The sequence below is a fragment of the Carex rostrata genome, chromosome 30 (genome assembly GCF_964058835.1).
Source record: "Carex rostrata chromosome 30, lpCarRost1.2, whole genome shotgun sequence".
Lineage (NCBI taxonomy): Eukaryota > Viridiplantae > Streptophyta > Magnoliopsida > Poales > Cyperaceae > Carex > Carex rostrata.
In genome coordinates this window covers 4,221,280-4,239,356 of record NC_135947.1, presented here as the reverse complement: position 1 = coordinate 4,239,356, position 18,077 = coordinate 4,221,280, and the positions used below count along the sequence as shown (strand labels likewise).

General features: G+C 30.7%; 1 protein-coding gene across 1 annotated transcript; it reads right to left on the bottom strand.

Annotated features, from left to right (window-relative positions):
* Positions 1–12,293: 12,293 nt before the first annotated feature.
* Positions 12,294–16,009, bottom strand: LOC144547099 (ATP-dependent Clp protease proteolytic subunit 3, chloroplastic-like). Its single transcript, XM_078295707.1, has 5 exons — positions 15,680–16,009; positions 15,271–15,385; positions 13,646–13,809; positions 13,154–13,249; positions 12,294–12,638 (listed from the first exon to the last, which is right to left on the bottom strand). Exons 1-5 carry the CDS (start codon positions 15,935–15,937, stop codon positions 12,405–12,407), a joined length of 867 nt encoding a protein of 288 aa, XP_078151833.1. The 5' UTR covers positions 15,938–16,009; the 3' UTR covers positions 12,294–12,404.
* Positions 16,010–18,077: the final 2,068 nt, after the last annotated feature.

The following is an 18,077-nucleotide window of genomic DNA, read 5'->3' as shown; positions in this document are numbered from 1 at the left end:
AAAAATAATTCTCAAAATAGATAAAAATTTTAATAAATTAAATGTACTAGAAATATCATAATATTTTCTAGATTACATAGAAGTGACTTTTGAACCGGGATCAATAACTCGGAATCTAAGCATTTTTATTTTTTTCCAATAACACATAAAGAAATATATTAATTTTTCTTACCGCCGCGAAAAATCCGACCTGAAAAATATTGATCCGGGTTATTTGTTGCAGTTTTTCTAATAAATCAAATTATATTGTATTCCATCTATTTTCAAAGAAATATATCCAATATTTCTAATATTTCAATACAAAAAAAAAATACAAATTTCTGTTTTTAAAAAAAAAAAAAAAAAAAAAGTTTGGCCCGTGGAATTTTTCCACGGGTGGGAATTAAAATTCCAACCCGTGAAAAAATTTCACGGGTTGGGTATTTTTAAAATTTTTGATAAACCTTGGTTATTATTATTAAAATAATTTTTTAATTGGGTAAAAATAAAAATGTCGGCAATTTAGGATACTAGATGCACTGTGGTCCTATATTGACCAAGTAAAACTGATGTTATCCAACGGATCTTTTGTAATAATAAATTAAAGGAATTTATTACAGCAAATGGCATTGAATGAAATGATGGTTTCATGGCACAAGGAAAGAGAACAATGTTTATCAATTCATAATCAAATTCTTAGAAAAAAATATTAGCATGGAAAATATGGCATAATGGGTCTAATCTAACAAAATAAATCATTAGAGGACAGGGTAAGAATTAATTAATTATTTTATAATTCAATTTTTAATAAATAATCAAAACAAAGGGTTAAATAAAAAGCTCAAGATATGGAATTTAATTAAAATTTTAAAAAATGTATTCGTATTTATATCCATTAAATATTAAAAAGACGCAGACAACTTCGTCCTTTCCGTTTAGAATTGATTACCTTTACTTGTAATGTTACTCAACAACAGACGAATAAATGTTACTTAACGATATAATAATGATAAATTTGTAAAATAAAAAATCAAGCAAACAACGAGAAAATAAGTACATTTTATACGTGTGCGATACCATAGAATGCAATAAATAAATATTTATTTACGTATTTCATCACTGACGGTTGGAAAAGTCAAACAATTATACCTCAAGAGATCAAACTATTACTAGGGGTGTCAATGACACCCATTTACCCGTTTACCCTACCTGTATCGTATTCGATAAGACGGGTATGGGTAAGATTTTTTTTTCGTTAGTTTGTTGGGTATGAGTAAAGATTTTTTTTCGTTAGATAAACGGATATGGGTACGGGTAAAGGTTATTTCGTACCCGTTGGGTAACGGGTAATTATATGAAATATATTATATATAAATATACCAATATTATATCCAATTTATTTATTTTTCTTCTTTTCATATTGTTGTATGCCTATATCAACGCTGGAGACATATATATCAACGAATTCATTTTCTTGTTTTCTTCCTTATTCATCGTTATTACCTTTTTCTCAATTCTACAAATAAAAATATTCCATATTTCAAATAAAATATATCCTCACCTTATTTTCTGGCAATAATGTATTGTTTGGTCCAGATAAGTAATCCTCACCTTATTTTCTGACAATAATGTATTATTTGGTTCAAATAAGTAATCCATTAATGTCAGCTCAGGTGTTAGCGTCTGAATTTTGCATTGCATGTCAGCTTTCTCAAGGTTATACTATGAATATATATATTTAATAATTGAATGAGATGGAATGAAATGTTAAAATAAAAAATGTAACAAGTGACAAAATTGACCCTATGCTGTCCAAACCATTATATTAGTATTTTCGTTATTCGCCCACTACCGTTTCGTTACCCGTTAATCATAACGGGTATGGGTAGGGTAGGGTAAGACAAATTCTTAACGAATATGGGTAGGGTATGGGTAAGGTCAATTCTTAGTGGGTATGGGTATGAAAATGGTACCACCCTCCCCGTATCGTACCCATTGACACCCCTAACTATTACATCTCATATAGAGGTTTAACACTAACACTATGGAGAAGGAAAAACAGTTTCTCATCTTAATCCTAAGAACCATCTACGGCAAAATCGAGTTATAAAACATAAATCTAATGTGCGGAACTTAATACCTAATTCCATAAATGTTCCCATAAAATATGTCAATTCTAACATATATCATTAATGTCTCCATGAGCACAAGACTAGACTCAACAGCAAAAGCCTTTCTTGTCGTTCATAGTTGTCGGGAGAATAGGTATCCCAGGACTTTGCTCTTGAGACATCAGTCTCCAACTTTTTTAATGGATCTCTCATTTCTTTAATTTCTTAGATGATAAAAGAAGGATGAGAAGGTCACGAATCTGTATAATAACCGTTGTTCAGATCATGTGTTGTAATTATGATATCCTGTGCTTTGGGGATCAATCCACTTATATAAAAAAGTATAATTTTGACAAACTTGATTTAGATGTGCAAATTTAGACGAGAACCGACTTTTCATATTTAACTAGATTTAGTAGTTATTCTTAATTGCACTGCAAGTGTCGCAATCAGTCCATCAATAATTTGAGCTCTTCCCGTATAGATCTACACATTTATAGATCACAATACATAAATTGTCAAGTATCATTAATACTAATTGATCACTCAATTGGAACAGTCATACATAACAGTACATAATTCATAATTATATCACACATAAAACTTGGGACCCAAATTGTGCCCTTTTTTTTAATTTACAAAAAGAAATGTCAAAAGGAGATTAAAAGAGAAGGAAAATGAAAATGATCTTATTATATATGTTAAAAGATAAATGCAAAACTAAATAATTAAAAAAAAAGATTGGTGGGGTTCAGTTCGTGAAAAAGTTAGATGAAGTGAAAAAAAATGTGTTACCTCAAAGAAGATGATCCTCTTAAGGTTTCTTCCCTCTTTCTCTGGATTTGTAAATGATGGCTAGAGTTTACAAATAAGGATTTCATCCGTCTCCATCCTCTTTTATATACTTAAAAGTAATTTTGAAACATAGAAGACGGTGATTTCTTAAAATAACTTGATCCATATTTATTATTTAACTACCACGTAATTTCATATTTATTATTTAACTACCGAGTAATTTCATATTTATTATTTAACTACCACGTAATTTCATATTTATTATTTAACTACCACGTAATTTCATATTAACTGAAATTTATAGTGTGAATATTGTAAAAATAGTTTCAACAAATTTTTAAGTGTGACCACTAACTCTTTCTACTTCCTTTTCTTTTAGACTTTCGAATTTAATGCGAAAGTAAATAATAAGAATAAAGCAAGGTAATAAAAGGAATTACAACCGTACATTAAAATTGTTATTAAGGGCTTGAATTTAGTTATATTCCTTTTACATAATTTAATTGATATTTTTACATGATGAAATCTTGGATTATTATTTTACATGATGTATGTTAGAATAATTAAGTCTAAATTGAATAAATTAAACATAGATTACAAACACAAATAATGATTTGAAGTTCATATTGTTACGCTTTGTTGTTGAATTCATTATGTCATTGTTCCAAAATTGTTGTAGGAGTTCATCAATTATAGAAAATCAAAGCGTACTTTTAAGATCACGAGTGTTTATAGTTTCACGGCATAAAGAGAGAGAAATATGTTTATGATTTCGTAGTCAAATTATTAGAAAATAAATCCATCAAAACGAATTCAGCAATAAAGCGTAACAAATAAATACGAATTCAACAATGAACTATTATTAGAATTCAATTTTTTAAAAATAATCAACACGAAAGTATAATTAATTCTCAAAATATGAAATTTAATAAATAAAAAAATCAACATTAATTGTGTTCGTATCCATTTAGAATTGATTGTGCGTATCTGTAATGTTACTCAACAGCAATCGAGTAAATGTTATTAGCGAAATAATAATGATAAGTTAGCAAAATCTAAAATCTAAAAACAAACAACAAGAAAATAAGTACATCCATACACTCTATACACGTGTGATACCATAAAAAGTAATAAAGAAATATTCATTTACTTAATTAATCAGCTTGTAACATATTGTATACTATTTTAAGGATCATTCAATATACATTTACTTATTTCATCTAAATTATCAAAATGTCAATTTTTCCATAAAAAATCGAAATATTTTTCTCATCATATTTTCTCCATTAAATACATTACAAATTTTTTTATTAAAAATAAAATTGACCGACGATGGCCCTGCCTCCAAATTAAATGGATTTAAGAAGGGAACCGAATTCTCTGCCTCCAGAGTCACTGTGTGTGGGTTCGAGGTGGACCCTCAGTTCAAAAATTAAAAGTGACCGGCCCCCTTTAACAGTGATCGGCCTCACACACAGTGATTGAAGGAGGAAAAAATTCCTGCACCGAGAAGGAGGGCAGAGGATTCAGAGTCTTTAAGAAGAGACACCTCCAATCAATTCATGTTTTAGATCTCAACACACAATTGACAGTACATGTGCTGGTCACAGACAAACTGTACTTGTTTCCGTCAGCAGTCCAGTAGAATAGTAAACAGGTTTGAGTTAATGCAGACTTGGAGAGATACGAATTCCACATACGCTAGCTAAGCAATCATAAAAATATTTCATAGAACTATCACTGCTACTTTCTGATATGAAAGAAAGGGGCATGTTGGTCAATTTCCCTCTTTTTAAGTAAAAGGTTAATATAGCATATTAGACGGCAAATGGAAGAAAAACATTAGGCCATGTTCCCGTGGAAAAAAAAAATTTAGTTCAGTAAATTTTTTTTTTACATGAACAGTAAAATCTCTACCACATCTGAGCATAGCTTTAATATTGACTTTCTATGGGATAATAAACTCTGTATATTTTTTATGAGAAAACTAGTTATTTTGAAATTTTAGATTTATTGGAATTTTGTATGAAAATTATTTAATGTGCCGGTTTAATGAAGAGATGTGATGTAGCGCCTGAAGAGATATGTTCTTTTGCGAAATGATGTGTCATTAAGTACTCTTTTTTTGAAACCTTGACTGGGAGGGTACTGTGATATGTCATTAAGTACTTGAAATAAAAAACAAAGACATAAATTGCAAAGAAAACCTAGATACTTTGATTGTGAATCAATGAAATACTTTTATTGATCTTGAAATTTTACGATTCGATTATTTCTAATAGGATTGGTATACACAACTAATCATTTTATAATACATCGTTTTGTGTGAAACATAAGAAGTATTAAACAAATTTACTGGTAAATATAGCCTAATTAGTTTTTTTTAGTAAAGATTGAAGGACAAACTATTCAACTATTTAATATTCATAAGAAATTTCTTTATTTGTTTTGAATATGCAACTTCTCACACAAAGAGTATTGTCTTTGCCGCTCCCCTTTCTACCGAATTTTTTATTAATAAAAAATATATATATATCGAAAAAGGGGATGGCTTTTGGGTTTTATCGATATATAGGTAGATCGGGATGGTTTATCTTGTCCAATTACAGTGTTCTGGACGGGATAAACCATCCCGTCCAGATTAGTGCTCCACTAATTTTGCTTAGTAGAAAAAAAAATTTCTTGGACGGAATAAATTATCCCGTCCAGTACTGTAGTTTTTTTATTTATTATCCACATATCTCAAAATTTGTATTTTTAATCTTTGATGTAACATCATATCGTATTATATTTAAATCACACAATTATAAGGACAAGTACAGCTTGTCCTTGACAATTTTATTTTTAATTTTTGTTGGCTTAATGTTAAAATATAATAACATCATCAAATTAATCTATAAGTAAGATCCCAATTCTTTAGAAACTTTTCCGGGATCTTTTGTAATAATGTCACTATGGTCCAATATTGAAAAATATTAGGATGGAGTAATGGATGGCCAATCCATTAAACCTCACTAACCTAACCTAACAAAATAAATCATTAGAGGACAAAATTAGACTTAATGAATTGTTTTTAGAATTCAATTTTTAATAAATAATCAAAACGAAAGTTTAAATAAAATCTCAAAATTTGAAACTTAATTAAATTTTTCAACAATTTATTCGTATTTGTATCTATTAAATAATAAATACACATTTACTTCATGTTTATCAATTTAGAATTGATTATGCTTTACCTTTACTTGTAATGAATATTAAATACACAATTACTTATATTTATCAAATTTTTTTTTGAAAACTTGGTAGTAGCTACCAAGGTTCGTGAGGGGGAATCGAACTCTCGACCTTTGGGTATAACAACTCTAGGACATTTTCCTAGCCAATTGTGTTACCTCCCCTTTCAAACTTATATTTATCAATTCAGAATTGATTATGCTTTACCTTTACTTGTAATGTTCCTCAACAACAAACAAATAAAGGTTAATTAACAAATAACTAGTAATCGTACCCGTGCACAGTAATAGGAGCAAATTATGTAGTAGAAAACATTAAGCTCCTTAATAAGGAGGAGAGATAATTTAAATCAAATTTGTAGAGAAAAATAGTTAAATACTATATTTATCTACAAGATAACACATGTGAACTCTAGTGTAGTGGTAAGAATTTTGGTACCAATATAATCCAACTGGGTTCGAATCCCGCCTTCAGCAGAAAAAAAGAAAAAGGGTGCGCGATGCATAGGCTCGGTCCGCAGGTGCCGTGCGTGGTTCAGAGGCGCGGTGCGCGGTCTACTGGCACTAGGATCATATGCGGCGCGACCAATGCATACTTAAGTGTTGAAGCTCATAATTTGAAAAATTTATCTATGTGCGATCTGAAAACTCAACGGCTGAGCATCATTCCGAAAAAAAACAGTAAATTATGACCCTTGCAGGATCTAGACATTAAGCTCCTTAATAAGAATGAGAGATGAGAGATAACGATAAATTTGTAAAAAACAATATATATAATCCAAACAAACAACAAGAAAATAAACACACCTATACAGGTCATCTGTGATACCATAAAATATAACGAAGAAATATACGCTTACTTTATTTCATCAGCTAAAAATATGTAATATATTATTTTAGAATTACTGGTCAGTATACTCATCCCCAAGAAATATTTTAAGAATTACTTGGGCAATTAAGTACAAGCACAACAAATCTAGATGCTATTGCTAACAACTTGTCCTTAACATTTTATTTTTTGTTTTTGTTGGCTTAATTTTAAAATACAATAAAATGAGTGAGGTTATGGTAATATACCATAATGCATATTAGGGATCGATCTGTGCTATAGATTCATTTTTCTCATTTTAAAGTTCAAAAAGTCAATGTGAATTGTTAAAAGAAAATGTACATAGAGACTAAATTTTACATTTTTTTTATTTTTTTCCCTATTTTCTAAGATAGATAGAAAATCAATCGATTTGAATATTCTGGACCATCTGAAAAATAATAAATTTCAATGCATCTTAAAAATGATAAGAACTAAAAAAAATATATAAATATTGATTTCTATTTACATTTTTATATAGAAATCATATTTAAGACTGTTTCATTTTTTAATACCATATTTTCATATGAATCGACTGTGAAAATATGGTATTCACAGTCGATTCATATGAAAATATGGTATTCACAGTCGAGTTGCGCATACAGTGGTCCTGGTCCCATTGAGTTCATACTCCGTACCGCTCATTCGGCTCAGTACGCAGCTTGCTTTTTAATATGTTGTCGTGGCCCTCACGGCATTACCTCACAGAGTACATACATGAATCATCAATCCGAATCCTCCTACTACTTACATGGTCACTTCAATGTGATCATTAATTTTATCTTCTTTATTTTTATTTTTTTTCAAATTGTTGGTCGGAGACTCGCAGTACGATGCATTATTCATAGTTAAAAAATGGTTGGGAGTTGGGACAACAAATTATGTCACTAGATCAGAATCAGATACCACAGAGAAATAATAGATAGTGAAGTTTTATCTCTGCTGTTGCTCATTTTGACGAGATTTAATTTTTACGATGTTGATAGGATAGCTGGTGCGGAGTTCTGATCCTCTACATTATCTCACAATTTGAGTTTAAATCCAAACTATTCCATCAAAATTTGAACCAATCCTTTCCGAACCTGTAATGCATGGAATTCACATCACCTGAGGTAACAGAAAATTTGAGTTTAGATCCACGTCACCCATTCGGAAGAGGGGGGCGTCCGACGTCCATCGGACCACTTTTGTGTTCGATGAGTTCGCTCACCGTCAGATCTACTTTAGAATTCGTGTGTACAAATTTTAAAGCAGACGCAAAATTGCGGGCACGAATCCTAAAACAGATCTGACGGTGAGCGAACCCATCGAACACAAAAGTGGTCCGATGGGCGTCGGACGCCGCCCTCTCCCCACCCGTTCAGCTTTGGCAAATATTAAAGGGATTCTGTACATTCCGCTTTGAACCAATTGGTCACGATTCTGATCAGATGGTCCGGATCTAAACAGAAATATTATGTTACTTTAGACAATATTGGCACTTAATGCAGGAGGTTTCTTCAAAATTTGTGCAAACTCTTGCACTGTAGAGGATAGATGTGATTCTAACCCGGGGGACACATGATTTCTGCCGGAGGGAGGGACAGAAATCAGATTCAAATAACTTATAAGATTTAAATTTACTAGCTAATCGGGTACGATATAAAAAACAATCAACGTAATAATTTAGCTACCATAGATTTTGACAATGTAAATTCCAGAATTAATGTATTAAGTTAGTCAGGTAGCAATATTTCATTTACAATTTGTTCTTCTTAAATTGATTAGTTAGATAGGAAGTGAAGCTAATAATTTCAAAAAAAATTATATAACAAATCATGCTTTAACTTGGTATATACTTCATATTAAATCACGAATCATATAGATCAGTACTCATACACTTTGACCCAAAAAATTTGTATAGTTTCAACATATTTTTTATCCAATACTCGTTAGCTTTAAGTAAAATGCCTCTTAAAGCCCGGTCCGTAACTCATTAGAAAAATGAAAGTTGCTTTCCAGCTGGCTTTCTTCCTCTTCCATTTCTTCAATTCTTCCGCTGTAATGGCTCAAAGAGGGACAAGATCATTTTGGGGGGAAGGGAAACTAAAATAAGACCTATTTTTTCTACTAAATTCCAAAATTCAAGGGGGGCAGTTGGTCCCCTTTGGACCATTTTTCAATGAACGGAGCGGATAATGCTAATACCATATTCGTATCCATTTTTCAATGAACGGATACGTATAGTAAACAACTATCAAAATTTAAAATTATATCCGCCTTAAACGGATAAGGATACAGAGTGGATAATCAACAGATACGGATTCGAATATGGACATGAAACTAATAATTGTTGGATAATTGAGTTATACACTTTAAGATACAAAAAAGTGACTTGTTGTTATCTTGAAACAATGATTAAAACCAATTTAGCAGAGACTAAAAACATACTACATTCATGAACTAGTCTTGAATGGAAAAGAACGGAGAATGAAGAAATAGAAGTAAAAAGGAAAATAAATTGCGTTATTGTAGCACCATCACCAGCAAAAAAGAGATTAAATTGAAAACCATATTGTATTATCATTTATACCACAATCAAGACTGAAATGACTATGAAATAATATATTACTTCTATCCAGTAAAGTTAAAGCTCGTTGGGAGTAATTTCGGATTCGGATAATTACGGATACGAATATCCACCTTCATAAAATTATCTGTATCCGTTATTTTTTTCACCATATGCAAAAATTATCCGTATCCGTTTAATTCAAATTCGGATAACCTCCGAATACGGAGCAGATTATCCGTGTCCGTTTACACTCCTTGGACGGATAGGCATATTGACACCACACACATTAATATTAACACAACATCTTTAATAAAATTTAATGTATAGACAATTTTAACCTTCTTTAAATATTTTGCTAATTACCATATTTTTCCATAATATAATTAATGTAGTGATCACTTATTAAATTATTCCATATTTGTTAGATATTGTTTTCCTTTTTAATTTATTTTATATTGAGGTAATCTTTTTCTGCTTCATATTTTCTCATAAAAAATATATATAACTACAAATTTTACAAGAAAACTATCAATTCAATTGAAATTCTAGGCACTGAGTGATCCATTAATTTCCACTCGAACCATATTAATTCAAGGTATGTATTTAATTTTTTTTGTACTATGATAAACTCGTTTTAATTTTGATACTTTTTATCTACAAAAAAGAAGACGGCTACTGGATCGTATTACATATCTCGCTTTAAATTTGCTTTAATTTTTAAACTTTATAATTTTTTTCTTAATTTTGATATTTATTATCTATAGTCTATTTTGATTAAAATTGCTTATTGATGTTTTGTAATTAATTTATATTTGTTAATTGAATAGATGGATCAATCTCCTAACCAACTGGAAGAAAATATGGAAAATCAAGTTTTGAGTGGTGCAAATGAAAGCAATCAACCTTTTAATTTGAAGTTTAAAAATCGTGATGATTTGCTTCGTGTCGTTCATGAATTCTATGGTGCTAAAGGTTATGTGCTAACAACTCGCGACTCACGGCCAAATAAATTTGTGATTTTGCATTGTGACAGGGGCGGTGTATATCGAGACAATTTAAGTTTAATGCAAACATTTTTTTTAATTTTAGCAAGATTGATGTAATTTTTTATTGTAGTGTTTTGTTGTACTTTTAATTTATTATTTTAATCATAAGTTCAATGTTAAAATTAATTATGATAACTTAAATTCAATATGTTTTTTTATGTAAGTAATCATGTCATTTTTTAGTGATTTTTGTACAAAGAATGAACAAAACGTTGAGTGACGAAAATAATTTTTTTATAGTAGATCATTAAAAAAATTGTGAAGTTATAAAAAAAAATCGATATATACAATATGATATATTATAATAATATAATACAACCATTCACTGTTGTAGTTTTCTTAAAAATCTTAAATATTCAATTAATGAAAATAAATATAGAATATTTATTATGTTAATCTAACTTCTAAGAAAATAAATCATATAATAACATATGACAGAAATATAGATTTTAAACAAAATAACTTACTTTATAAAATATAACTTTTAAGAAAAAAAAAGTTATGTGGTAATAGAGAGAAAATAAGTTTTTAATTAATGAAAATACTTAATGAAGAATAAAAATATCTATATCGTAATATATTTTAATTATATCGTGTTAATAAAACTTTTTATTATTTTAATATCATCACCCCCCTTGGACTCTTCAGTCTTCCCTCATATGACATATACAGTATACTAAAAAGGAATTCATGTTTTTATGAATTCCCTGATCGGAAAAAGAAAGTGCAGCGGAGAAAAAAATGATTGATGCGATTTGGCGAGGAAAAAATGATGGTTTTTGATAAGAAATGATTTGATGCCTCGGTGATGGCGAAGTCTCCATTTTTGTCGTTTTCTTATTTTTATTTTCAGCAACAATTTTTTGTTCTGTTGGCTAAAATTTCTAACGGCATCTTAAATTGCATTGATTGTAACTAAAGTGAAATTTATGATTTTTTGTCTGATTCTTGACAATGATTATTTTTTTCTCAATTAATTTTTATTCCGAACAACAAAAATTAAATTTAAGACCTACCCTATTAAACTCTTATATTATTCCCATCAGGGTTATTTATACTAATTTGTTAGTTGTAGATAAACATATTACTTTTGTTAATTTCGAAAATAACACATTCTAGGTTAGTTGAGCGTTAGGAATTAAAGACATACTTTTCCCTTCTTAAAAGTTTGAAATACCTTTATCAAACTACTACTTAATCATCACATTATTTTATATTCCTCCATATATATCTCTATTAAACTACTGCTATTGCTACATTATTGCTTCCAACATACATCAATTAAACTAATTGAACTTACCTAATGCATTAATACTCACACATAACTCAATTATACAAGACAGGTATATAACACTTGTGATTCCTTTATTCATCCTCTCTCAGCACACTACATTTTTATTGAGTCGGTATGTATTTATGAAATACTTTTTAGTTCATGTTATAACATCACATATTTTAATTTTTAAAGGTGAGTAGTCTCCACAGCAAAATATTCATTAATACAGGAAAGTATTTTTCCTTGATTCTCAAGTCATTCCTTGCTAACACTCTCCCATTAAAGACCTATCCAGGAATCAATATCTTATCAAAAGTTTCTGTAGAAACGATCCTTAAGTCACTAATTGCCAGAATCTATAACCATACACGATACGATGAATAAGAAGAATGATCCTACATTTTTCCGATGGAACCTTCTACTGGTAATTTACCATTGATGCATGACACAAATCCTAAACAATTTTTAGAATTACTATTTGATTTGATTGACTCTGACTCCGGTCTTGAAAACTGGCACAGTTCTTCGAACTATCGGTGCGGGTTTCATGTCTGAAGGCCCAAATCACTGGTCTCAGGAGGCCCAACAGGGGCCAGCGTCGGTTTAACTGGTCTGGGTAAATTTCTCAAAGCCCACTCATTGATCTGTGGAGGACCAATGGGGGCTGGCGCAGGTGCAACTAGACCGGGTTTACCATCATCTATAACTTCATCCACCAATCCGTAATCCTTTGCTTGCCAAGGGTCCATGAAATTCTCATGATCCGCGTCCAATTCAATCTGCAAACAAAATAGTATTTTGCAATCAAGTAAATGAATTTGTCTGCCAAAATTGCATTGCCAACTGTCCAAACAATTCAATTTTAAGGTTATATGTACCAGTATTGCAAAAGGTAATATAGTTTAGTCATTCCTTGCTTGAGTAACATAATTAGTTACCATATGCAAATAATTTGCAAGAAGGTGGATCTCAATTGAAAGTATGGGTAGTATTAGCATTACTTGCTAATTATGTTAAAATATAGGTGCAATTTGCACACATTTAAGTTTTTATGACACGTAACCAACTGGTGTAAAGTAGGACAGGTTTAGTGCTGATCGTGTATTGAGCCATCATCTATTTGTTAATCTATCGGGTTATCTTTAAAATACAATTATCAGGTTATCACTAAATTATTTGGATTGGTATGCTTGTGTATAATGGCTGGATATAAAATTTAAGCTTTTAAACCCAAGTAAATGGGAAAATATTTAGAATGGAAAAGAAGTATATAAAAGGACATTTGCAAAAGAACCTGGTCCTGGGGTTTTCCAGTAATTATTGAATAGATCTTCATCATTTTCATTGTTTCGTACATTATTTCTCTGATATGAACTCCCTGATTTGACCTCTGTTGAGAAAATAATGAAATTAAGTAAAAAAAAAATATAACAACAAGAGAGGAAACTCTTGAGCTGCCAGATTATCCAATCTGCTTTCACTGTGTTCTTTTTTATAAGTTAAGCATTGGCCCTTTTAACGTTTTAAAACTTTTGGATTTTACCTTTCTGTTCTTTCATAACATTTTCTACTCAACACATCTTTTTGACTGTTGCAATTCCTTTTACCTTAATTCATTAGTGGTCATTGTCATACTTTTGACTAATTGCTATCACTATATTTTAGATCCAGTCAAACTGAACTGAGACGGTATAAATCACAATGTTTAATGAGCAAAATAACAAGGTTAAGCTTTAGGGGTCAAAATTGAATCCAAAATTGGCAGAGTTAAAAGAGCAGTACGCACCACACCAAAAGGCTTCTGGATCATAACCCTAGAATTGGGCATGCAAAACCTCTTCCCACGGGTCCCGCATGCAAGAATAAATGCAGCAACATTTGCAGCTAGGCCCATACAATAAGTTGATATGTCAGCTCTGCAAAGCTTCATTCCATCATATATGGCCATTCCTACCAAATCACTGTCATTAAAACCAACACTCTTTGCGAAAAAAATAGTTCCAAAACTCAACTTTATTTGCAATAACATATTTCTCATATTTGCAAAAACACCCAACAACTTTGGGACTTCATATTAAGCACCCGAAAAATATATTAATGGGATGGACAAGGTGCATCCCATTAAAAGGAAAGAGAGCAGCACTTCATGAACCAATTATCCAGTAATTTTCTAATTATTTGAGTTAATATGACAATATAATGATTTTGCACTGACGGATATATGATCTAACAGAACAAAGGAGAGAGCAACACTTCCCAAACATCAAATGATAAGAACACCAAAGATAAACATTTTTTTGGACTCTAAAATCTCTTATGTCACCACACGTTTATCGCTCATTCTCTTAAAATAAGTAAAGAAGGAAGTCTGGGCCAGGTTTTTAAAAACACACTACATTGCAGGGACAGTAACATGTTGGAATGGCAAAATTAGTGTTTTAAACATCAATTATACTTGTATACAAAATGACAAGCTTGATTATGAATTTTCCCATTTTCTTCACGTTATATAAATTGATAAGCTTGATATGAAAATTTTGCCATACTTTTCAACTATCCAATTCTATATCTATGTAATTATTCATGTATTTTGTATAGAACAATTGAAAATCCCACAAAGTTCTTTAATATCCACTAAAATGCACTTTTTAGTATCACTGCATCTAAATAATGCCTTGACATTCTTATTCCTTGGATTAATTCCCGCAAACGACATCTACAAAGAAAATGATCTGTTGTTGACAATGCCATTATTTTCTTTTTAAATTCCAGGAAATTGTATTTTGTTTTACCAAATCTCACTACCCTACTATTCCTTGTCCTTGGTATACCAAAAATAGAAATTAAAGTTTTCTGAGGCTTAGAAATAATATTTCATATGTTTTTTTTGCAGGATATGAATTGATGCTTTTCAGCAGAAAGTAAATTGTAGCACATAACATTCGAAGACTGAACATTTGACATAAGCTGTGAACAATAATAGAAAACAAATATAATCCTAAGCTTCCAAAATAGTTAAAAGAAAAGTTTGATGCATGAAACTAGGTACAATTTACTAATTTTCTTTCTTATATCTTTATTATTAATTGGCACATGATGATCAAAAGGAACTTTCAAAATCTACCCAGTGCATGGAGAACATATTTCTAAATATTTTATTCATTCAGTAGCAGTTTGCATAATTTGTCAGTTGAAGCCCATTCTCCCACAATTGTACCTCTGTCAGCCCTCTTCTATGTGATTTAAGCTCAATTTAACCCACCTCTACCTCACATAACCTCAATTGTGCAATCAAGACTATTTTGATCTGATCCTTACTAGGCCAATTCCCAACTACTTAATTCAAAGCAACTGTCAATTAAGAAGGAATCTCTAAATTAGAAGCCAATTTTACCCTCTATTTTAACATACCATCTGTGATGGAGCCTCCTGGAGAATTTATGAACAATTTAATTTCCTTTGTAGGGTCATTTGCATCAAGAAGTAACAGTTGTGAAACAACCAGATCAGCTGTCACAGGCTCCACCTATTCATCATGCAATATGAGAAGAGATGTGACAAAATATAAAATTAAAAAACTGTTCTAAAGTTGAAGGTGTTCGTTTGGTGATAGATACTGCATTAGTCTAATTGGTATCCTTAATTGTGCAACCAAATCACAAGTAAAGCTTTATTTTAACTTGATGCAACCACTTAATTACCCCCCAGTCATGCAATCAAGATTCTTTTGAATCAAATCCAGAAAATTCTACGCTCATACTCATTGAACCAAGTAAAAGCCAAAGAAGCAAAATTTACACAGAAAAAGAGAGACAAAAACCTGAGATCCCAAAAAGACAATCCGTTGCTTGAGAAGCATTTCATTGGTGTCAAACTGTTCATGGTTTAGGGAAGAAGAAGGCGTCCTGAAGAGGTCCCAATTCGAAGAGAGAGTTCTTCGTCTAATGCGGCTAATCCCCTCCCCCTTCGCCATTGCCTTGACTGAAACTCTCCGCGCGCTCCTTAGTAGGGTTCTATTGGAGAAATCACGGGATGCCGCGAGAGGGGAAAAGAGCTGAGTCGTGGCCATGGCTTCCATGAGAGGCGCTCTCGAGCTAGGGGTTATTCAGTGTTTATGCTGTTCGTGCTATCTGGTAAGGTTTTACTGTTTTAGTTTCAAGTATTCAGATTGGATCCCCTATGGACTAAAGATGTTTGTTCATTTCACTAATAGGAAATTTTGAACCGTCTTATTTGAATCCTACGGTCCGACCGAGTTTTCTTGGACAGCCTAAGCGCCCGTTCGGAGTGATCCGATCCCGTAAAGTAACTCAAATTTTGAGTTTACATTTGGTCCGTCCGATCAGAATCCGGATCAATCCGGCGGCCTAAGGTGGAACGTACAGTCTTTTTAATATTGGTGCCAAATCAAATCTGACAGTCTGTCGAAATTTTTATTAATATCCAAAATTAATAATTAATTTCAAAAACTACCCTTCTCTGTGTCGAAATTCGAAATATGTTCAAACGGTATCTTTTTTTCCTGTTTTTAACTAACTTTCTGATATTTTTTTTTTCAATTTGAAACGATCAAAACAGGCAAAAAAAAATTACCAGATTTTATCACCGGTTTCTAAATTTTTTTTTTTTTACAAAGCAAACTTTTTTATAATTTTTTTTTGTATTGAAATATTATAAATATTTAATATATTTCTTTGAAAATAGATGAAATACTATATAATTTGATTTGAGTAAAGCTAGCGTGTGACATGCTCACCAAGAAAGTTTGGTGAGCATAACTCCAAAAGTATATCGGATCGACGTCAAATGTCAAATCCAAATCATTGAAATCCATGTACTTCATGAGTGATGCATATATATGCAAAATTTTGAAAGTTTCGAGTTTATTTGCTACACGGTCAAGTGGTCAAAGAAATGAACATTTTATTATAAGTTATTTTATATATTCAATTTTTATTATTTCTTTGACCACTTGACCGTGTAGCAAATAAACTCGAAACTTTTAAAATTTTGCATGTATATTCATCACTCATGAAGTACATGGATTTCAACGGTTTGGATTTGACATTTGACGTCGATCTGATATACTTTTGGAGTTATGCTCACCAAACTTTCTTGGTGAGCATGTCCCACGCTAGCTTTACTCATTTGATTTATTCGAAAGACTGCGACAATAATCTGGATCAACATTTTTCAGGCCGAATTTTTCACGCTTGTAAGAAAAATTAATTTTTTTTTTGTGTGTTATTGGAAAAAAATAAAAATGCTTGGATTATGAGTTATTAATCTCGGTTCAAAAGTCACTTCTAGGTAAATACAAAAAATATTGTGATCATTCTATCTAAAAAAAAAATTTAAGTTATTTAATATCCAATTTGTCATAGTTATGTTAGAGATTTTTTGTTTTTTCAAAAATGGATCACAATATTTTTTGTATTTACCTAGAAGTGATTTTCGAACCGGGATCAATAACTCAAAATTCAAGCATTTTTATTCTTTTCCAATAACACACGAAGAAATATATTAATTTTTCTTACAACCTTGAAAAATGTTGATTCGGATTATTTGTCGCAGTCTTTCTAATAAATCAAATTATATTATATTCCATCTATTTTCAAAGAAATGTATTAAATATTTCTAATATTTCAATAAAAAAATAAATTATAAAATTTTCTGTTTTGTCAAGAAAAAAATCTTTAGAGACCGGTAATAAAATCCGATAATTTTTTTTGTCAGAAAGTTAGTTAGAAAAAACTACCGGTTTGGACAGATTTCAAATTCCAACGCAGAGGGAGTAGTTTTTAAAATTAATTATTAATTTTGGATATTAATAAAATTTTTGGGACAGTCTGGATATAAACTCAAAATTTGAGTAAGGGGATATCAATTTATATTAAATCAAAATAAAAGGACTGTCAAACTCTATTTTACGTATTTTACAATTTAGATCAAATTAAATATAATTAATGATCTTGATCGATTTGTTAACTGATCGAGTCGAAATGAGTCAAATTTGAACTTGTCAAATGAGGACCGAGTCGAAATGAATCAAACTGAGCCAAATTTGAATTCGTCGGAACAAGCCAACTTGTTTTCATCTTGAATTTGAATTGCGTGAGCTATTTACTACCTTTTTTTGAATTAATCTCAAACGAACTATGAACTATGATTTTTTTTTTTGTCATCTCTATTCCAGTCTCTCTTTTTTCATTAATCGA